Raw genomic sequence first — 20,397 nt, 5'->3', positions numbered from 1 at the left:
TAAATGGTTAAATAATAAAACAAAATCAATTAAGCTTAATACTTACAGGAAAAGCATTATTAAATATTAGCGTGTTTGGCACCACACTTAGTGAACCATCAGCTGTACGTAATCGAAAGGGAATCTTGATTTGCTCAAATTGTGTCTGGACGAAAGACTCCGCTACAAATATACCTTCTGTGTCAGGGGTAAGGACTCCAATTCTGAATGCCGCATAATAGTTAGGCTTCAAAAATAACTGAAAAAGGAAAAATTATAGTATTATTATGAAGCAAGATAATGATTGTATTTAATACAAAAACAAATTAATAATAATAATAAATAATAACAATAACAATAATAATAATAATGACAACAACATTAGGCAAGTCATTATTGTCCCAGATTAATCTCAATTGATGGTTATCTCATGGAGGCATCAATATACCATACCATCATAAGACCAGACAATATAAAACCTTTCAATTACCATATCATGAGTGGAAATTTATATAATCTGAAATTATGGACATGTGAAAACACATTTTGACCACATGAGCTAGGAACTAAATAGTCTATGGAGTGTAGTGCATCATCATTATGGCATAACACACTAACATTGTCCACACCAGATCTCGTATGGAGTCCTCACCACTAATCTAGGAATCCTTTTCAGGGTCTTATCGAAAGCTGTTAAACAAAATTCAAGACAGGGTTGCACATTTGCACATTTAGTGAGAAGCATAATGTACTTACCCCAATGCCATAAATGCAGACTCCAATACCATTCTGTCCCCTTTCAAAGAACATTACATTTCAATCCTGTGTTTTATAAGGCCAAAAATTGTCTGACTGGAAAAGGGAGGCGGCTCGTGAAAGTGACTTACTGTCTTGTTTTTTATTTTGGATCCTCAACAAAGATGAGATGTGGCTGTTGTGAATTCACCTAGTTGTATTCACCTAGTTGTGATTGCTGGGATTGAGCTTTGCTCTTTCGGCCCACACCTCAACTGTTATTCAACCGTTACGAACTACTAACTAATTTTTTTTTAGTATTTTTTTTCCTACACACACACACACACACACACACACACACACACACACACACACACACACTCACTCCAGGAAGCAGCTCTGTAACAGCTGTTTAACTCCCAGGTACCTATTTACTGCTAGGTAACAGGGGCATTGAGTGTGAAAGAAACTTTGCCCATTTGTTTGTGCCTGGTCTGGGAATCGAACCCGGGCCACAGATTTAAGAGTCCTGTGCGCTGTTCACTCGGCTACCAGACACACCAGGAGGTGTGTGTGACCTTCAGTGTTAAAAAATTGCATACCCCCTATTTAGCGTCTCCAAAAGTTCGTCCCTCAAAAATAAAGTACCAAATAACAGGTGTAATATGTAACAGCCAGATAGATGTCCCCTGTGCAATTTTGATACACGTTTTGTCCAAAATAAGCAAATTATGGAATGCACTGACAACAGGATGGTGACCAAAACATACTCTCACTTTAATAGTTCAAAAACCTTGCAAATGACTGGCAAAAAAAAAAAAAAAAAGCACAACAGTTTAGCAATAAAAACGGAGAATCTTGCTAGAGATAACTATGGCACTTTTGAGAGAAACTTTCCACATCTTGTTAAACAATCAATACTCAATCCTACGAAGCATGTCTCAGTTTTGTAGTAAAAGAAAAGCAGCACGAGCAGCAGCAATAGTATTTCAAATTGTCAGTAAAATATATACAGTATACAAAACATCTACAAGGTTAACACTTTCGCGCCCTGGGCGTGTGTTGCGTTTGTATTCACGAACTGCTCCTGGCGGTGCGCTCAAGCGTGTGGGCAAGCGTGCAGCAACACCTAAATGTGTATACTGTACTTGTTTCGGTTTCTTACCTTAATTTTCATGCTACGTCATTCATTTTGGTATCAGTGTGTTCGCAATAGAATTTCCTACAGGTGTATATGCATATATTGTCAAAAAGCCCGGTGTGACTCCCCACAGCAAAGCCTAAATTCGGCAAAAGTTACCCATGAGCGCACAAAGTCAGTAAAATGTGTATACTCGTTTCAGTTTCAGGGGCATTGATGGAGAGCGAAGGTGTTAATAACAAGTCACAGAAATAGGGAAATATTACACAAGACAATTTAACAAAAGTCAGTTAAAATCCAACTTATTTCCTACATTTAAAAATATCACCAGCATAGTACTTACACTTTTTGAGGCGTAAGTCATGTTGTTGCGGTTTTTTATACTAGTCACGTTGCCTTCTTCAACTCCCATGAGCTCCACCGCACTCCGTGTTAAGTTTGACCCCCAGCCCCGCAACCGAAGCTCTACAGGATTCTCATTAATAACATAAAAGTAAATATCACGCTGATCACCCATGCCTAACGTCCCGAAGTCTAACCATGAGTCACCACCAACTGGAGGAATGTACTGAAAAGAAGAAATATGAGGAAATAAGAAACATTATAAATTCAGGTGATAACTATCATGTGCACTACACCTTTCACAACCATGACTTGTTCTTGTACACTACACACCTGATACAACAATGACTTCTTGTATCTGAATATAAAAGCCTATATAAAACCCTCGCTATATAAAAAATATCAAGTAGTCAAATCATTTGCTAAGTATCTTCAATCAACCAAAAAATTAAGCCACATCATATCTAATTATACAATTTAAATCATCCAAATAACAATGCATAGAAAATGTAAAATGGAAATCTTGGAACACTGGAAGAGTAGCGACCAGCTCACACTATTAATACAGCATCCAACCCTCACTGCCAAGCATCAAGTCTAACCCAAAACCAACATTCAGGCCTTGCATAACCATCAACATTGACATGGCATTCTCCCCGATCACCACCACTCTTGCAGTCATTGGGACTAAAAGAAAAAGTTTACACAAATTGCACATATCAAAAAGAGAAAAAAAAAACACCCAGACCCATCAGAAAGTAAATGCCAGGATGGGACTCTGTGTTGCAGTGGAAGGTGCTTTGCCTGATGGTGGTTTGGAGTTTTTACCAGGAGCACTAGTCGGCAGCCATGTCTGACTTCTTAAGAAAGCAAATGAGAGCCCCCCTCGATTTGGATCACTTTATGCCGAACTGAATGTTCTACCATTTCCTAGCATTATTATGAGCGTGTAGACACATCTTCTTGAGGTTATCTTGAGATGATTTCGGGGCTTTGTTAGTGTCCCCGCGGCCCGGTCCTCGACCAGGCCTCCACCCCCAGGAAGCAGCCTGTGACAGCTGACTAACACCCAGGTACCTATTTACTGCTAGGTAACAGGGGCATAGGGTGAAAGAAACTCTGCCCATTGTTTCTCGCCGGCGCTCAGGATCACAAGTCCAGCGTGCTGTCCGCTCGGCCTCCCACATGTCCAAACTGCCTCTGTGACTTTCATACTACATCACCCCTGCCTTTGCTGTGAAGATCCTATCCTTTGGACTCTCTGATCTTATCTTTGGGAGTGACTGAGGAATCAACTCTGAAAAAAATATTATTCCACCATCAGCATAACCATGTTTTCCACTTTTATGGGATTGAGAGAAACTTCCTTTTTTTTTTAATGGAGAAGAGATGAAGATGGTTCAGCATCCCATTTTCTCCCTCTTTACTGCAGAGCATGGGAAGTTGTTTGTGTCACTCAGTTATGGGAGAGGGGAGGTTTCCACTTACTACCCTATACTATAATACTCTACAGTAATATACTATAGCTAGGAAAGAAGTGATAAAATATATTTAAAAATAATCTTACCCTTGTGAGTTTCCCATTATATGCTCTTAATGGAATTTTGATGGTGGTAATATTAGTGTGCACAGTGATAGCAGTGGAGAGCCGAGCATCTGTGCCAACACTGAGAAGCTGCAGCGTCGCCACATGGACACTTTGTCCCTCCTGCACCACTACCGGACCATCCCAGCCAATCTGTAATTAGCACATACACACACTCAGATGCATCCTGAAGATTACCAGGGAAATGTTCAACTGCTGTTAGTTTCTAGCTTTAATTGTCTGCAAACAAATTAATCCAATTTCTTTGGTATTTATACAATAGAAGCAACACACAGTCATTGCTAGACATGTCTAACAGATCTTTAACGCTGTCCATGGAAGACAGACCGAGGACAGCAAAGAATGGCCAACCTCCGAACCTCCACAAGCACGCGGAAAGACCGCAGGCTGGCAATCAAATTAACACTGTGGACATGCCAAAAAGGAAAACCCCAGAAAACACCAGAAAGACCTGGTGATGCAAAGGGTGTGGCAGAAACTGCCACCCGAGAACAGGTGAAGCACCCCCAGCTACACCAACAAACTCCAAAGATGCAAGGATCCAGAGGGCAACTGACCCAATCCCACCCATAAAAGAAGGGGCCAGCAGCAACAAGGAAACAGCCCAATAGGGTGAAATACTAAGAACCGGAGCCAGAGGAGGGCGCCGTAGGGGCTCCCCACAGAAAAATGTCCAGATTTGGACATGGAGCAAGCAGCACCAGAAACCAAGGTTGGGCCAGCCACAAAGGAGCCAGAAGGATCACAATCCCTTCAAAGGACTCCAACTGCACCTGGACCTTGAGCAATAGCTGAACCGGGGAAAAAAAAAAAAAAAAAAAAAAAAAAAAAAAAAAAAAAAAAAAAAAAAAAAAAAAAAAGGGAGGCACCGAAACCCCTACCATGATCAGTGCAGCTGAAAGGCATTAAATGTGAGGGCCTCATTATCGGGGGAAACACCACCACAAAGAGAAAGATGCTGGAACCAAGTCAATACAAAGAGGTCCACATCCTGGCGACCAAGCATCTTGCAGACCCAAAGGAAGGAGGTGGCATTTTTGGTCTACTCCATGGAGACGGGATGGAAACAGGACAAACTGTCGGTAAGAACACTGGACACCCCCCAGGACATGAACGGCTCAGAGCCAAACCCAGCGAAGAGCTACACATGTGTCCACCTCCAAAGAGGCAGAAGTGAACTCCACCCCCCTCCCCAGTTGAGACAATGAACCGTGGGAGAACAGCCTGAATGGAGCCGGGCTACAGAGCCAGGAGGAATCTGAATCCTCTGCAGCACAAGCCACACAGCCGCAAACTTCCTCACAGCTCTGTGTGTTTAATGAAGAAAACCAACCTGATGATCACTGATAACAAAACCCCAGCTGAGAGCCGAGGAGTCTGTAAAGACGTTGAGCGTTGGTGGAAGAAGGCGTCAGGGAACCAAATCCCGAAAACCCCGAAGAGGAAGCCGGCAATGCATCAGCCAACATATAGCCAACGGCATCCAAACCCAATGGTGTGGCAGTGATGAAAGGAGAGCTTCTGAGGAACTAACAAACCCCCAGAGCCAAAAAAACTTTGAAGATCTAAAAATAGCACCACTTTGCTGAAACCAAGACAGGTGATGGGCTCTGCAGAGGTAACAGATATCAAGCTATTGGCACCAGACAAAATAGTGAGGGGGTGGGGGCAAGTTGTCCTAGACCCTAGGTGACTTGGGATGCCATCTCCTGGCAGTCAGGCACAATATGGTTAAGGTATGTACAAAGTAGCAATGATTGTTACCTAGGGGTGCCTAATTTCCTTCAAGCAGTCTCTTGTTTTACTATGTCTATGTTTTCTGATGGGTTTGTTTTCACTTTTGGGTTAATCTCTGATTTTGAAGCAAATCTCGTCTCATAGGTTGAATGACCTGCCAGAGTCTGGTCCTGGTTTCCTGACTGATGTGTTGAGCCAAGACTTGGTGGTGACAGAACTAAACTCGGAGCTACCAAGGGGTCCCTTCCGTTTAAATACAAATACTTTGGGAATACTTTATCACTCAAAGAAATTGGAACTACCTCAAATAAAGTATTTTCTACTATATATAACCTTGAGAAAACAAAGTTAATTTCTCAATCAAGTTTTGTTTAAATTAGTCATTCATAATAAATAAATAATTCAGCTAATTCCTTGGAATATTTTTAATAAATCCAAAATAGTTTACTTAAAACTTGCTGGCAAGCCATTTAATGAATATATACTTTTTGATAAGCCATTCAATGAGCCTTCTGCATTTAATATACTGAAAGACCTTTGCTATAAAAGTACAAACAAATACAGTAAATGTTATTTGAATTTCAACAATTCCAATAATATGTCTATTTACCTTAAAATGTTTCTTGGCTTCGTCAGGAAGTGTTAAATTATATATGACAACAGGACAAGGAAAGGTGTTGGTGAGGGTGAGGTTGCGGGGCTCGCTGCTGGGGTTGCTGGTACCACCTCCCCCGCTAGCTGCAGCAACGACACCCGCTACTGTTCCAAAAGATACTCCCGCTTGCACTTCCGAAGAGCCAACATCTGGAAAATAAATAAAGTCTATCAGTGTCATTCTTAGAAAACGAGCGATTCTTAAGAACTTAGCTAGGTAACAATGTCTCCGACATGATAATGACATAAGGCAGCACCTTCACTTTCAATAACGAAGTTAACTTTATCAATGCCATTCCCTAATTACAATAATAAAAACTGTCCAAAATTACAACTGATAAACTAGAGAGCAGATGGTGCAGGAACTGCTCCAAGAGACTGATATACTCTACAAGACTATTGTAAAATTCTTACCTGCTCCTGTGTAAAATTTTGTTATTGATGTATTATATAGCAGAGCTCCTTGGAGTAAGTCTACTGTGTATGGTACACTCAGCTTATAAGCCGATACTTTACTCTTAATCAGGATCTTCCCGGAGATTTTCTTACCACTCGTCACTTTTGAAGCTGTTGCAAATTTACAAAAATTAGTCTATGTAAAAATACACATCAAATTTTGAATTAAATTTTCCCAACCACCCATAAATCTAAATAGACTCAAGGAAAACAGTTAAAATTTATAACATGTCATGCTTACAAAAATCCCAACCCATCCTCCTAAAATAATAGCACTTATAACAACTATTTGGTTGAATGTACCAACATGTACTGTTTGACCCAAAAATGTATACATTATTCAATTACTTTTATAGTCTGAGAAAAAGTTAAAAACCAAACTTAACATCCCTAGGCCTAATATAGCAAGTACTGTATAGCACATATATGCACCGTGTTATATTAGGCTTAAGATAGCATGTATTAGACCTAGAATTGCTTCGATAGGTTAGGCTCTTTAGTTACATTTCCAGTTTTAAAGAATGTCATTTGTGCTAATTAAATAACACAAAACATGAACTTTTTGAGGGCCTATCAGTGCATATTGGTATGTTTGACAATACAGTTGTTAAATGTACCGTTATTTTAGGAGGATGGGCAGAAAAATTCATAGCTTTTTTCCATTTTGTTTTCAAAATAAACACTATCCATGAACAGGTTTAACATTTTACAATTAAACTTTTAGTAATATTTTATCTAAAAATCACATACTGTACCAGCATTATCTTGAATTAACTTTTTTTGTACAGTAAAATATAGCACAATAAATAATCCTAAATTCTTTAATCTTAAAGTAAATGAGATAGGCAAATAAAAAGAATGGTAGCAGGAAAAATACTAACGATCAAAGGTTACTGTCGCTACTTGTGTGGGTCTCACTGTCCCAGGGGGTATCTTCATTGGCTTAAAGTCAATCGTTATTGCATCATTTACCGGAGTAGTTATCACATTCTATAATAAAAAAGTAAACAAAATTAATGTCCAGCTGCCAGTGCACTTAATACTACGCGCAATGTTGTACAGTATTAATACCACTGTTTAGTTCAAAATAGGTTTGGCATGAAATCTGTTACTGTACTAATATAAAGCTTTGCATATTAGTGCCACAACACCACAGTATGACACTCTTTACACATTTTAAGCTTCTGCCATTAAATTATTTCATACAGCAACTTAAGCAATTATAACGAGTATATATTTTTTTTAAATTAGTCAGCCAAACCACGTGTGGAATGATATGCTTAAGAAATGAGGAAGGCTGAGAACATAAGACACCTTGTACATCATTACGCTTCGGTTGCTGAAACCTGGTTTTTAGGCATCCTACAGTGAATTTCATCTTACCACATACAGAATATGGACTATACCTTGAGGTTTCACACTTTACACAATGATTATTTCCTGTGCACAAATATGAAGTACTATAAAGTGCATTGTAAGAATCATGGGCAGTGTACGACATACATTATTTCGCTACAAAACTTAAATATATGCAAAATTATTTTCCCTCTTCCCACTTTCATACAATGGGGAGTCTTTATACCTACCAGCTGACAAAGTTAAAAAGATGCTTCAATTATTTGCTAGTTTGGATTGAGAGCTGGATTGCCCCATAAACAATGGTTCAAACAAAACATTGTGCATGTATGAAGCAAACAACAAAATCAGCAGACCAAAAGATAAATCACAACTAATCTGCAAGATTGTAGGCTGATCGAGATAAAATTAAATGCTATGCGAGTGTTCAAAGATAAGATCCCACACTGTAGCATTACAGCTTGCATTGTGAGGTCACTGAACTGTGAGTGTTATCTAAACATGGCAAGAAAGGCCACACAACCATCTATAGGATAAAACATCTGGAAATCATTACGTTATATTCAAATTTGCATCCAGTACTGTGTTTAATCATTATGCAAATAATACAAAAATGTAAACAACACTGAATGTTATACCACTCAACATAAATTAGAATACAGTACTGTATCTCAATCTAATAGTCCACTAATATTCAACTTTCTAGTATCACACAAAGTGTAATTTAAATGAATACTCCAGTAATCAATGTTGTATTGCCGATATACAGAATATAGCAATTGGAATATAAATAGAAGTTCTGCAATAACTGTAATTACTTTATATTATACAAAGTGTACATGATAACTGTAACAATGTCATCAAACATCCACTGGAGACTTAAAAATGATTTTTGTACCGTTTGATGAGGCAACCCTAATTTATATCCACCTAAAATTATTCATACTGTACAGTATATATCTAATGCAGACTTAAATTAATCCAGCAATCCCCTGCCTATTGTCAGTCACCTCTCACTCTTCATCTTTCAGTAGAAATGTAAATTAACCTTTTTAAATATCATCATAAGAAACATAATACCTACGACTGACTATCATCCTTCTCAATTTTTTTTTTTTTTTTTTTTTATTATTATTATTTTCTACCACAGACGTGGCCACTCTCAGTGAGTGATTCGATTTCTATTCTATAGTATGGAGACCAAGACTGAACTGAAAACCTAAATAGGGCCTAAAAATGAATCCACATTTGTGCATGTGTTTTTTTTTTTGCCTAAGATCCCTACTAATTTGAACTCTCAGATCTGTTTTTTGCATTCAGATTTGCCAATTTCAACATTGTCCTGATAATATCTGCACAATGATCATGCATGCTAATGCAACAACAACTTGAAGTGCCCATTTTATATTTCAAGTTTAAGCACTTACTTTAACACACATGCAAGATAGGAGTAAGGCAACAAAAATAATAAAATAAAAACACACACAATGGATATTTTAGAGAAAAAAAATTAAACCATGGACAAATTACGAAGCAAAGTTTCTCATTGTGTAAAGATACATCATATTAAAAACTGACCATAAGAGATCAAATTATCCAATATTATAATTGATATGAAACATCTTAGTACTGTAAGAAAAATTATTCATGTACATGGCAGATTACTCACTTGAATGTGTATATGCTTGTGAGCAGAATTAAGTAGATGCAAGGGAAGGGATGAGGGAGGGTCGTGAGGGGTACGGAGACCGAAGTGGAGGCCGTCGTGCGGACAAAAGAGCCCCGGTTGACCAGAGACCTCCACCTCCACTGGCACAACTAAGTAGTCACTGTCTGTTTCACTCGTCACAATTCTGTCAAGGGAAGAGTGCATTTTAATGAGAAAATTTTAAATAAAGGATAGCTACAAGATAATAATTATAATAGATCAAAAAATATAATTTTCAGTCAAATATTAAATTTGTCAAGAAAATATACACTACTGTACTGAGTTGTTAAGAAACCTAAGAAAATTTCTACTTTCAAAGCAAATCCATGTCCCACATTAACTGGTTATCCAGACACTTAACCATTATGTAACACACCTGACATACGCAGTATGATTGTTCTCTCTACGGGCAACAAAATTAGCTCTCATCAGTGCCCGTGTGTGATAAGGCGGGATATTCCAGACATTCTTTTGGCCTTCCTGTGTACCAGACAACAACTCCAAATGGAGGTCTCCTCCCGTGCTGTACATCTCTGTGATCTAGTGATAAATACATCAACAACTTGACTAACTTGCATGAATTTAACCTTTACTAAAATGTATCATCAAAGACATTTTAGTAAAGAAAAAATAAGAAACTAATTGCATACATAATGATATATGAAACATGTTTAACAGCATTAAACAGCCTGGTTGATCAGTCCAACTAGGAGGCTTGGTCAGAGACCAAGCCGCTAGGACATTGATCTTCAGAATCAATGACAATTGACAGGTATTTAAGAAATAAGGAAAGGTAATTGTTTTAATAAAGTTCAAAGCTAGTGTGACTATACAGTAAAGTACTCAAAAGTTAAGACTGAATAACAGCTGGGATAGCTTAAATACTGCAACACAGCTCATGCGGGGGCCAGTTGCATCCCCTGAAAACATCCTACAGGCAGAATAGTATAAAATAACTGAACAAAAACTGACATGCTGAATGGATACATTGTCACCAGGCCATGCCACATTGATTCACCAAGAGATCATGGCAAGGTCGACACTATATTCTGGCTTACCAACCATTTGCCCAGGCCAAGATGAAACTCTGGTGGAAGTCCATACCAAATATTTTACAGACCTATAAAAGTTGTGATTCACAGCATAACAAAGATACAGTGTACTGTGTTACCTTAACTACTCTTCACCCTTTTTACTCTGGCATCCAAAATTTTAAATCTATAGTGTTTCTGGTGACCAGTTCCTAAGACAATATCAGATGACATGTCATTCAGCCCTAACTTATTTTCACACAGCTTTTCTTTAATATATTCAAATAGTGTCTTCCATAACTTGTCCACTCACCTGTAAGGAATGCGGATGTGGATTGTGCAACTGTATTAAAGGGGAGTATGAAGAGTTGAGAGGCATGCGAACCCCTACCAGCGGCCTCAGTCTGTAGGGGTTCCCTGTTCCCACTGCTCGAACCTATTAGATAAAACAATCACGAAAGTGTATAGAGAGCCTATAAGGGATTATAAAAGGATTATTTAAATGTCAAATCAATATACTGTACTGTACGTATAATGTACCAGCACTGTAATTTGAACACTTCCATTATAAGCTAAACCAGTTCCATCTGCCATACAAAGGCAGGTGCAACTGGCATACAAAGGCAGATGTTTTAAGATTTGCAGTATCAAAATAAAAATGTGAAAATAATGTTATCTGTACATACATACCCCATATTTGTATGTGCCTATGGAAGTGTGAATGAAGATAGTGTTTTCTATGAGGCCTTCCTCCCTTCCCAAAAACACCACGTCGAATGAGGTGTTTCCTCCCGGCAACACTACCTGGTTTGGGAAAATGTATTGCGTTAGCATGCCAGTATAAAAGCAACTTGTACAAATAATCCTTACCTATGATTTGCCAATAAATATGATAATCTTTGCAATGCCAAGACATTGCAGTTACAGTATTGAAATGAGAAATAGTTGACCATCTTCAGGAGGCAAGATATTATTTACAGTACAATATCTGTACCATTGTGATTATTTTAGTTATCACTGGTAGTCAATTTTTCACTTTCTTGAGGTAGGAAGATATTGGCATAAGATAAGGGAATAAAATTGCATGGGAAAAAAGTGGCTTACAGATAGAGACCTGTTCATACACAATACATTTCATACACTATGAAGCATCACAGCAAGCCAGCACTGTAATTCCAGCAAATCATATGGAGTAAAATCGTTTTCATAGACTAAAGGTTGTGTAAAGTGCTTAAGGTGTCATTCACTCTTCCTCGTTTATTAACACTTCTCAGTTGCTGCTAATATTAAAATTCCTATTCTAATTACACAAATTCCCTTTAATACACAGTCGATACTCTGTCATGCCATCTCATTGTGCATATTCAGTCTTATGATTCATTAACTCTCCTCCACATCTGACTTCACTGGTCCTGGGTTCGATTCCCTGGCAGGGCAAGATTTTGTGGGCAAGTTTTCTTGCCACCGATGCCTCTGTTCATCTGGCCATAAATGAACCATTGATGGCTTTATGCAAGCATAATCATAAAGGTTTTCCCATTATATAACCTGGTAGTTATATATAACTGTTGCGGGATGCATCCTGGGGAAAGTCAGCTGATGGTCTATCAGCCTAACAAGCTTCCGGTCCCTGATAATGGGATTCTATTCCTCATTCTATCTATCCTGTTAACACCACACACATCCTCCTCAGATTAGTGTACTGTGCATTATTTAATTTCTCTAAACTATTATTTCCTAGACCAAACTATACAACACTCTAGTTAGTGCCTTAAACAAGTGGCTAGTTTCTCTGAAATGACGACAAATAGTTATGTTGATTTATATGCAGCTACAGTAGTTTTCACACAAGCTCACAATGCTAACCTTATCTTGGAAAAATGTACAGTGGAAGTGAAGTGTGTTCCCCGATAACGAGTGGAGCTGCACACTGTTTTCTGGGCTGCTGTTCTGCACAACAACTTTCCTCATGAGGGGCATCCCTGTTGGACTGCAAGGGGACAAACTTACTTGGAATCTTTATCTCTCATGCCTTTATTTACACCAAATTATTCTACAATGAGGTATCAGGTGTTGAGGTCATACTTAACATGCCAAATGTATGTGACAATGTATCCACTTTTTACAAACTATACTGAGCCATCAGTAAGTGTGACCCTCGGGAACAACACCAACTGAAGTTGCAACTTAAGAAATAGACAGAACATTGCACATTACAATTCTTATAAAGAAAGTCCTGTAAAAAGAAATATAATTATAATGAATGACAATACTGTATACTTATATAAAACTATGTTATTTACTTGATGCAACATTTGTAATTTCCACTTGTCAAAAATAAATCTGACATTAATAAATATTCAAACAATATTACATTCAGAGTCAATTACAAAAATAATAATTACTTAGTAATATTTTAATGAAGTCCACTGAAGCAAGTATCCCAGTTCCCACGACATACCTTATCACACAATACACAAAATATTGGAAGTGATGTGGTCAAACGAGGAGTGGCTATAAAATGGAGAACTGATTAGTTGGGACGGGATGGGATAAGCATATGGTTGGTTGTGGCAATGGGTAGTTAGTGTGAGCTTGGTATGTTGGGAAAATGTGTGGGATGGGTGGGTGGTGTGGATATTCACTGAACCTTATCTTGCCTTGCAGTTACCATGTGATGATTCCGAGGAACAATGTCCCCGCAGTCTGGTCTCTGACCAGGCTTCCTGGTTGGTGGTCTGGTCAACCAGCCTAATGTAGGAATCACAGCCTGATTGATCAGGTATCTATGGGAGATGTTTGTCGAGCTCTCCTTTGAACACTGAGGGAGGTTGGCCAGTTATGCCCCTTACATGTAGTGGGAAAGGAAAGAACTATCAGGAGAAGTGCCAAGCCATTACAACTAAATAGCACTGGGAAGGGATAAGGATTTGGGATGGGACGGAGGTGAGGAATGGTGACCAACCACTTGGACGGTCGGGGATTGAATGCCGATCTGCATGAAGCGAGACCATTACTCTACCGTCCCATCACATCACAATGATGTGTAGTATCCACTAGAAAGGAGACGAGATAGATACCAAATAATATACACATGGAAAATACTGGAGGGCCAGGTCCCAAATCTACACATTAAAAAACAATGTACTGGAGTGAATGATATGGAAGAAAATGCAGAACAGAACCAGTGAAGAGCAGAGGTGCCATAGGCACCATCACCATCATGGGTTGGGGGTGGTGACCGGGCGGGTGTTGGGGGTGGTGAGTGGGCAGCTGCTGTTCTGTTTTGGTATGGGTTCAGTGTTTTGTTTTGGGTGGGATGGGGGTGGGATGGGGGGTGGGGCTGGAGTGGGGTCGGGGTGGGGCCAGGGTGGGGCCAGGGTGGGGTCGGGCCGGGGTGGGGCTGGGGTGGGGCCGGGGTGGGGCCGGGGTGGGGCCGGGGTGGGGTCGGGTCGGGGTGGGATGGGGGGTGGGGTCGGGTCGGGGTGGGATGGGGGGTGGGGTGGGGTCGGGGTGGGATGGGGGGGTGGGGCCGGGGTGGGGTCGGGGTGGGGTCGGGGTGGGGTCGGGGTGGGGTCGGGGTGGGGTCAGGGTGGGGCCGGGGTGGGGTCGGGGTCGGGTCGGGGTGGGGCCTGGGTAAGGTGGGGTCGGGGTGGGGCCTGGGTAAGGTGGGGTCGGGGTGGGGCCTGGGTAAGGTGGGGTCGGTTTCAAGTTGGTGTGCGTGGGCAGGGTTGGGTTGGACTGGGAAGGAGGGGTTGTTTTATAGTGGAATGAGTGAGTGTAGTATGTGGGCTTATCGAGTTCGAGGGTGCGAGGTCAAGGGAGGGAGGATAAGTGAGAGGGCTGTGAGATGGGGTTTGGCCACTAGAAATAAGGGGCTGGATGAGACACAGAGTGAGGAGAGCTTATGCTATACGACACTGTCAGGTAGTGTAAAACTCTATGGACTCGCCCCTTCAAATTTAACTACTCTAATTCTGAAACAAAATACTGTGCACACACACACACACACACACACACACACACACACACACACACACACACACACACACACACACACACACACACACACACACAAACAATAACACACCGCTGTTGCCACTGGGTTAAACTGACGACAGCAAACGGACCCTACTTTAATGATCATATATAGATGAAGAGTTTTAAGTGACATTCGGTAATGTAACACTGGGAAAATAAAAAATATTGTACAAAATTCACATTGCTGTGACACTCAAAATATATCCCAAAATGAAAGCACACTTACTGTTCTTTAAAATCTAAATGTGGAGGATCGAAAACAATATAATTTTTTGAAGGGACGCCTTTATCGTCAATGATGTCCCCATATCTGCAATAATAATAAACACATTTATTAATGAAGAAAATTACATTAAAAATAGTTGTTAAGCACTTGGTACACTTAAAACATAAATAAAATAAAATAAAATAAGTAAATACTTTGAAGAACTAAGTCTGAATTATGAAATGACATAGTATATGCAAACTACAGTTCTGTACTAAATTGTTCCCTCTGTACAATACTAACAAGCACAGTGTACAGGTAAATGTTAAGATCAAAATGGTTCATCCACAAACGTTTAAATATTATGCATCATCAGATTGTTATAATCTTGACATTAGCACAACTTGTTCATTATAGACGTGTCTTCATTTAAGTGTATAGTAACCCGTCCTCCCCTCCCATCCCCACACACACAACCTACCCATCCTTCCCCTCCCATCCCCCCCCCCACACACAACCTATCCACTCACCATAATCATACCAATCAGATTACCTACCTTGTGTCTACTTTGTGTAGCTAAAGAGGATCAACAGCCCCACGGCCCGGTCTCTGACCAGGCCTCACGGTTGGTCGTCTGGTCAACCAGGCTGTTGGACGCGGCTGCTTGCAGCCTGATGTATGAATCACAGCCTGGTTGATCAGGTATTCTTTGGAAGTGTTTGTCGAGTTCTTTCTTGAACATTGTGAGAGGCCGGCCAGTTATGTCCCTTACGTGCAGTGTGAGAGTTGAAAAGCCTTGGGCCTTTGATGTTGATAGGTTTCCCTCAGCGTACGTATTGCATTTCTGATTTTCAACGGGGATATTTTGCACATCCTGTCATGCCTACTGGTTTCACGTGATATTATTTCTGTGTTCAGATTTCGAACCAGTCCCTCTAATATCTTCCATTTGTAGATTATTATGTATGTATTTTGCCCGCACTGCAGACAACACAGATTCAGAACTTCTAATTGGTCCCAATAATTAAGATGACTTATAAGAGTGGATTCTAGCAGTAATGATCTTTGCACACCCTCTAGGTCAGCAATTTCTCTGGCTTTGAATGGGGCTGTTAGTGTGAAACAATATTCCACCCTAGAGAGCATTAGCGCCTTGAAAAGTATCATCATTGGTATGGCATCCCTTGTTATCCAACCTGTCGTTTTTCTTGCAGTCATGACAGCTACTTTATGGTGTTCTGTAGTGGTAAAGTCTTCTGATATGATTACTTCTAGATCCTTTTGTTTTTTCGTTCTATAGTAGGATTTGATTCCATTTTATATATGGTTTCTGTTTTTAAATTTTAATTTTTTTCCATAGCGCAGGAACTGGAACCTATCATTATCTGTGGCCCATTGAAAGGCCTGATTTACATCAGATTGGAGGTTTGCCGTGTCCTTTATATTGTCTACTCGCATGAAAATCCTAGTGTCATCTGCAAATGATGATACAGTGCTGTAGTTTGTATCCTTGTCTATGTCTGATATTACCCTACCCAAACAAAAGCAAAAACTCCAATTAGATCCTAAAAAAAAAAAAAAAAAAAAAAACACGGCAGTCTGACCAATCCCCCCAAACAAAAAAACTGCAATTAGGGCTCCTCAAAAAATCATAATCAGACCCCCCCTTAAAAAAAAACTTCAAACAGACTCGCCCACAAAAAGCGCTGCAATCAGATCCCCCTAAAAAACAAAATGCAGTCACCCACCCCCAAAACACTGCAATCAGACCAAGAACACTGCAATCAGACCAAGAACACTGCAAATCAGGTCTATCTGCACCCCCCATCTCCAAAATACACTGCAATCAGGACCATCCACCCAAAATACACTACAAATAGGACCATCCACCCAAAATACATTTCAATCAGGACCATCCACCCAAAATACATAACAATCAGGAAAGTAGTTTAAGTGTTATCCTTGCAGTCTTGTCTCTGACCTCTCAAACCCGGCCCCAATTATCATCTTGCTAGGGGACTTGAACCTGCGGCACAAAAAAATGGAAGAACGTAGCAAATAGTTATATCCAAGAGAATCCCAGGAAGAAGTCTTAGTGAACAGTCAATACACAAATGACCTACTACGGATGTGCGACAGATATCGCTTAAACCAGTGAATAACAAATAGAAAAGAACACACATTAGATCTTTCCCAAATAACGATCAAGAACAATGATTACAAATACAGTACTTGTTACTCAGATTACAACCTAATTGAAGTTCAGACAAGCATGGGCAATAGGCCTGCACAGCCAGTCCCAAATTCTAGGAGGAGGAGATTTAACCAAATTCAATTTTAATAATAAACAGATTAACTGGGAACTAATAAACCAAGACCTCACAGAAATCAGTTGGGAAGAACAGTAAGCAAATGCAAAACTAAAACAATGCTTAGAGAAAATAAGCTCAGTAGCTCTAGAAATACGCTCAAGCCGCACACCTCTAAGAAAAAAAGAAAGAGGAAGAAATGCAAACAGGAACAGCAACAGCGTTCCTTCTAATAGACGAAGAAAACAAATTGCAGAACAACTTGATCGTCCCGCCTTATCTCAAGACTGAAAAGGAAGGCGATGTAGAGAAATTGAAACGATTGAACTAAAGGTACAAGAATCATATATCCAGCTATGGCATAGCTGGACAACTTTGGCATGGATAATACTCCGTTGTAATATGCACAAATTTAGCAAAAACCTTCGACAAATGTGAACATGGTGTTATTGCATACAATGTGTTCAAAAGGAATTACTGGGAAAATAGGAAGATGGATCTTTAATTTCATAACAGAACCCGGTGTGTAATAGTCAACAAAAAAATCCTGATAATCCACCGTGAAAATTCCAGTCTCATCTTTTCCAGGTTACCATCTTTTCCAGCCTTTACCAGATAAACCTTTTCCAGGATTCCAGGTTACCATCTCAAGGTAACCCCCCAGGGTACTGTACTGTGCAGTACTTTCTAAGTTTCATACCAGACAGACAAGGACACAAACTACAGTACCATATCATTCTTTGCAGATGACACTAGGATTTTCATGAGACAACATTTTCATGAGATAACATTTTCTCTAGACAACATACAGGACACAGCAAACCTTCCATCCGATGTAAATCAGATCTTTTAATGGGCCACAAAAATAATATGAAGTTTTATAACACAAAAACCCACACTTATGTATTTGTGAAATTTATGTAAAGATTTACACCAAGGCATTAGTCGCTGAGATACAAGTCTCATTCTAACCACACACTCAGATCTAGACAAAACACTCAGGAGAGTGTAAAAGACTTGGCGTAAATCTTTACATAAAATACACAAATGTGTGTGTGTTTTTATCCCATGTTATTATGTCTGAGAAGACATTACCATTACTAATATGATGTTTAATGAATATATATACCAGTTCATGTGCTATGGAAAACGAAAGTACAAAAACGGAAACTACATATAAAATTCGGTCAAACCACACTATGCACGGAAACAGTAATGTAAAGGTTTATTAGTAATCATGTTGTTAGATCTTACTTGTAAAGAACACAATAAAGTAGCTGTCGCCAGTACAAGAAAAATGACAGGTTGGATAGTAAGAACCTTTCAAACACAGGATACCATATCAATGTTGATACTTTTGAAGATAAAAGTGCTTTCTAGAGTGGAATATTTTTGCACAATGACAGGCCCATTCAAAATTGAAGAAATTGCTGACAGAGAACGTGCAAAGATCCTTTATTGCTAGAATCTGTTCAATAAAAGATAAATTATTGGGATCGATTACAAAGTTTAAATCTGCATTCTCTAGAGTGCAGGCGGGAGAAATACATAATAATTTATACTTGGATAATATTAGAGGAACTGGTTCCAAACTTGCACACAGAAATACCATCGCATGAGACCAGGAGGCATGGCAGGATGTGCAAGAAGAGTCCCTTTGAAGAGCAGAGGTGTAATAGGTACGCTAAGACACCAGCCCATTCGAGTGTTCACAACATCACTAAACTGATGTACTAATTTGCCCGAACCTAACCTAACCGAGGACCTATGAATTTAAACTGGAAAGTCGGGTAAATTTTGCGAGCCGCTATGATTTTGAGTACATCAGTTTTCAGTCTTTGGGTATTTATATGTCAATGACGTACTATTGGAGAGGACGGGCTGGAGAGAATTATCAGCACCAAGGGATGAAGACTGTTCAACGCTCTCCTTTTAAACACATGGGGCATAACTGGCTCACCTCTTGTGTAGTCTTCTTATAAGATGCCCCTCATTCTGTATGCTATGGTCCCCAACGTACAAAATAAAGTGTACTATGAAAAGTAACGGCTCACAAACACCCAAGTTTTTTATGGGTTGGTTGGTTAGGCGAGTAACTCATTTTAGTAACCTTTATTTTGATGTTGTGGCAAATGAAGAGAACGGGCTGGTTCACGTGAGAACTTGGCAAGTTGCACCTCCAAAGGATATCTGATCAACCGGGCTGTGATTCATACATCAAACTGTGAGCAGCCGCGACTGACGACCTGGTTGACCAGACCAACACTGAGGCCGCCTACCTTCCCTTACCTTGAGGTTACCTTGCTGTGATTCCGATGATCAACTCCCCGTGTCCCGGTCTCTGACCAGGTCTCATGGTTGATGGTCTGATCAACCAGGCTGTTTGACGTGGCTGTTCCCAGCCAGACGTATTAATCGCAGTCTGGGTAATCAGGTATCCTTTGGAAGTGCAACATGCCAATTTCTCTCATGAACCAGCCTGTTCATGTATAAAGTATCCTTTAAGAGGTACTTATATTTATCACGTTCTCTTAAAACACTATGAGAGGTTATCTTGAGGTTATCTTGAGATGATTTCGGAGCTTTTTTTTTAGTGTCCCCGCGGCCCGCTCGGCCAACCATCTATGTCGCTAGACCGTGTTGAACAGTCTCGGGCCTTTGATGATGTTAAGAGGTGTAATAAGTACTCTCAGTGTACCTATTGCACCTCTGCTTTTTAACGGGGGCATTCTGCACATTCTGCCATGCCTCCTGGTCTCATTGGTATTATTTCTGTGCGCAGGTTTGGAACCAGTCCCTCTAATATCTTTTATGTGAAAATTATTGTGTATCTCTCCCGCCTTTACTCTAGGGAATATAGATTTAAAGACTTTAAGTGGTCCCAATAGTTTAGATGTTTTATTGAGTTGATTAGGGTAGTGTAAGACCTTAGCACGTTCTCCAGGTCAGCAATTTCTCCAGCTTTGAATGGGGCTGTTAGTGTGCACCAATATTCCACCCTAGAGAGCACTAATGTCTTGAAAATTATCATTAGTATGATATTTCTTGCTTAAAAGGTTATTGTTATCTAATGTAACCTTTCACTTATTTAGCTGT

At 39.8% G+C, this 20,397-nt stretch overlaps 1 protein-coding gene across 8 annotated transcripts in view; it reads right to left on the bottom strand.

Moving 5' to 3' along the window:
- The window catches only part of Tmem131 (Transmembrane protein 131), a 280,417-nt gene that overhangs the window by 26,511 nt on the left and 233,509 nt on the right, over positions 1–20,397 (bottom strand). For all 8 annotated transcript variants that reach the window (XM_045761559.2, XM_045761557.2, XM_045761556.2 and 5 more), the window contains 12 exons: positions 15,013–15,096; positions 12,612–12,735; positions 11,436–11,549; positions 11,059–11,181; positions 10,091–10,254; positions 9,676–9,859; positions 7,532–7,640; positions 6,609–6,761; positions 6,151–6,344; positions 3,765–3,935; positions 2,199–2,423; positions 47–238 (listed from right to left, as the gene is read on the bottom strand). In XM_045761559.2, coding sequence (XP_045617515.2) covers positions 47–238; positions 2,199–2,423; positions 3,765–3,935; positions 6,151–6,344; positions 6,609–6,761; positions 7,532–7,640; positions 9,676–9,859; positions 10,091–10,254; positions 11,059–11,181; positions 11,436–11,549; positions 12,612–12,735; positions 15,013–15,096 — 1,837 coding nt within the window. The remainder of the gene's footprint in view (positions 1–46; positions 239–2,198; positions 2,424–3,764; positions 3,936–6,150; positions 6,345–6,608; positions 6,762–7,531; positions 7,641–9,675; positions 9,860–10,090; positions 10,255–11,058; positions 11,182–11,435; positions 11,550–12,611; positions 12,736–15,012; positions 15,097–20,397) is intronic.

This window comes from Procambarus clarkii, chromosome 45, assembly GCF_040958095.1.
Source record: "Procambarus clarkii isolate CNS0578487 chromosome 45, FALCON_Pclarkii_2.0, whole genome shotgun sequence".
Taxonomy (NCBI): Eukaryota; Metazoa; Arthropoda; class Malacostraca; order Decapoda; family Cambaridae; genus Procambarus; species Procambarus clarkii.
Note: the sequence above shows the minus strand (reverse complement) of the source record. Positions and strands in the feature narration are given on the sequence as shown.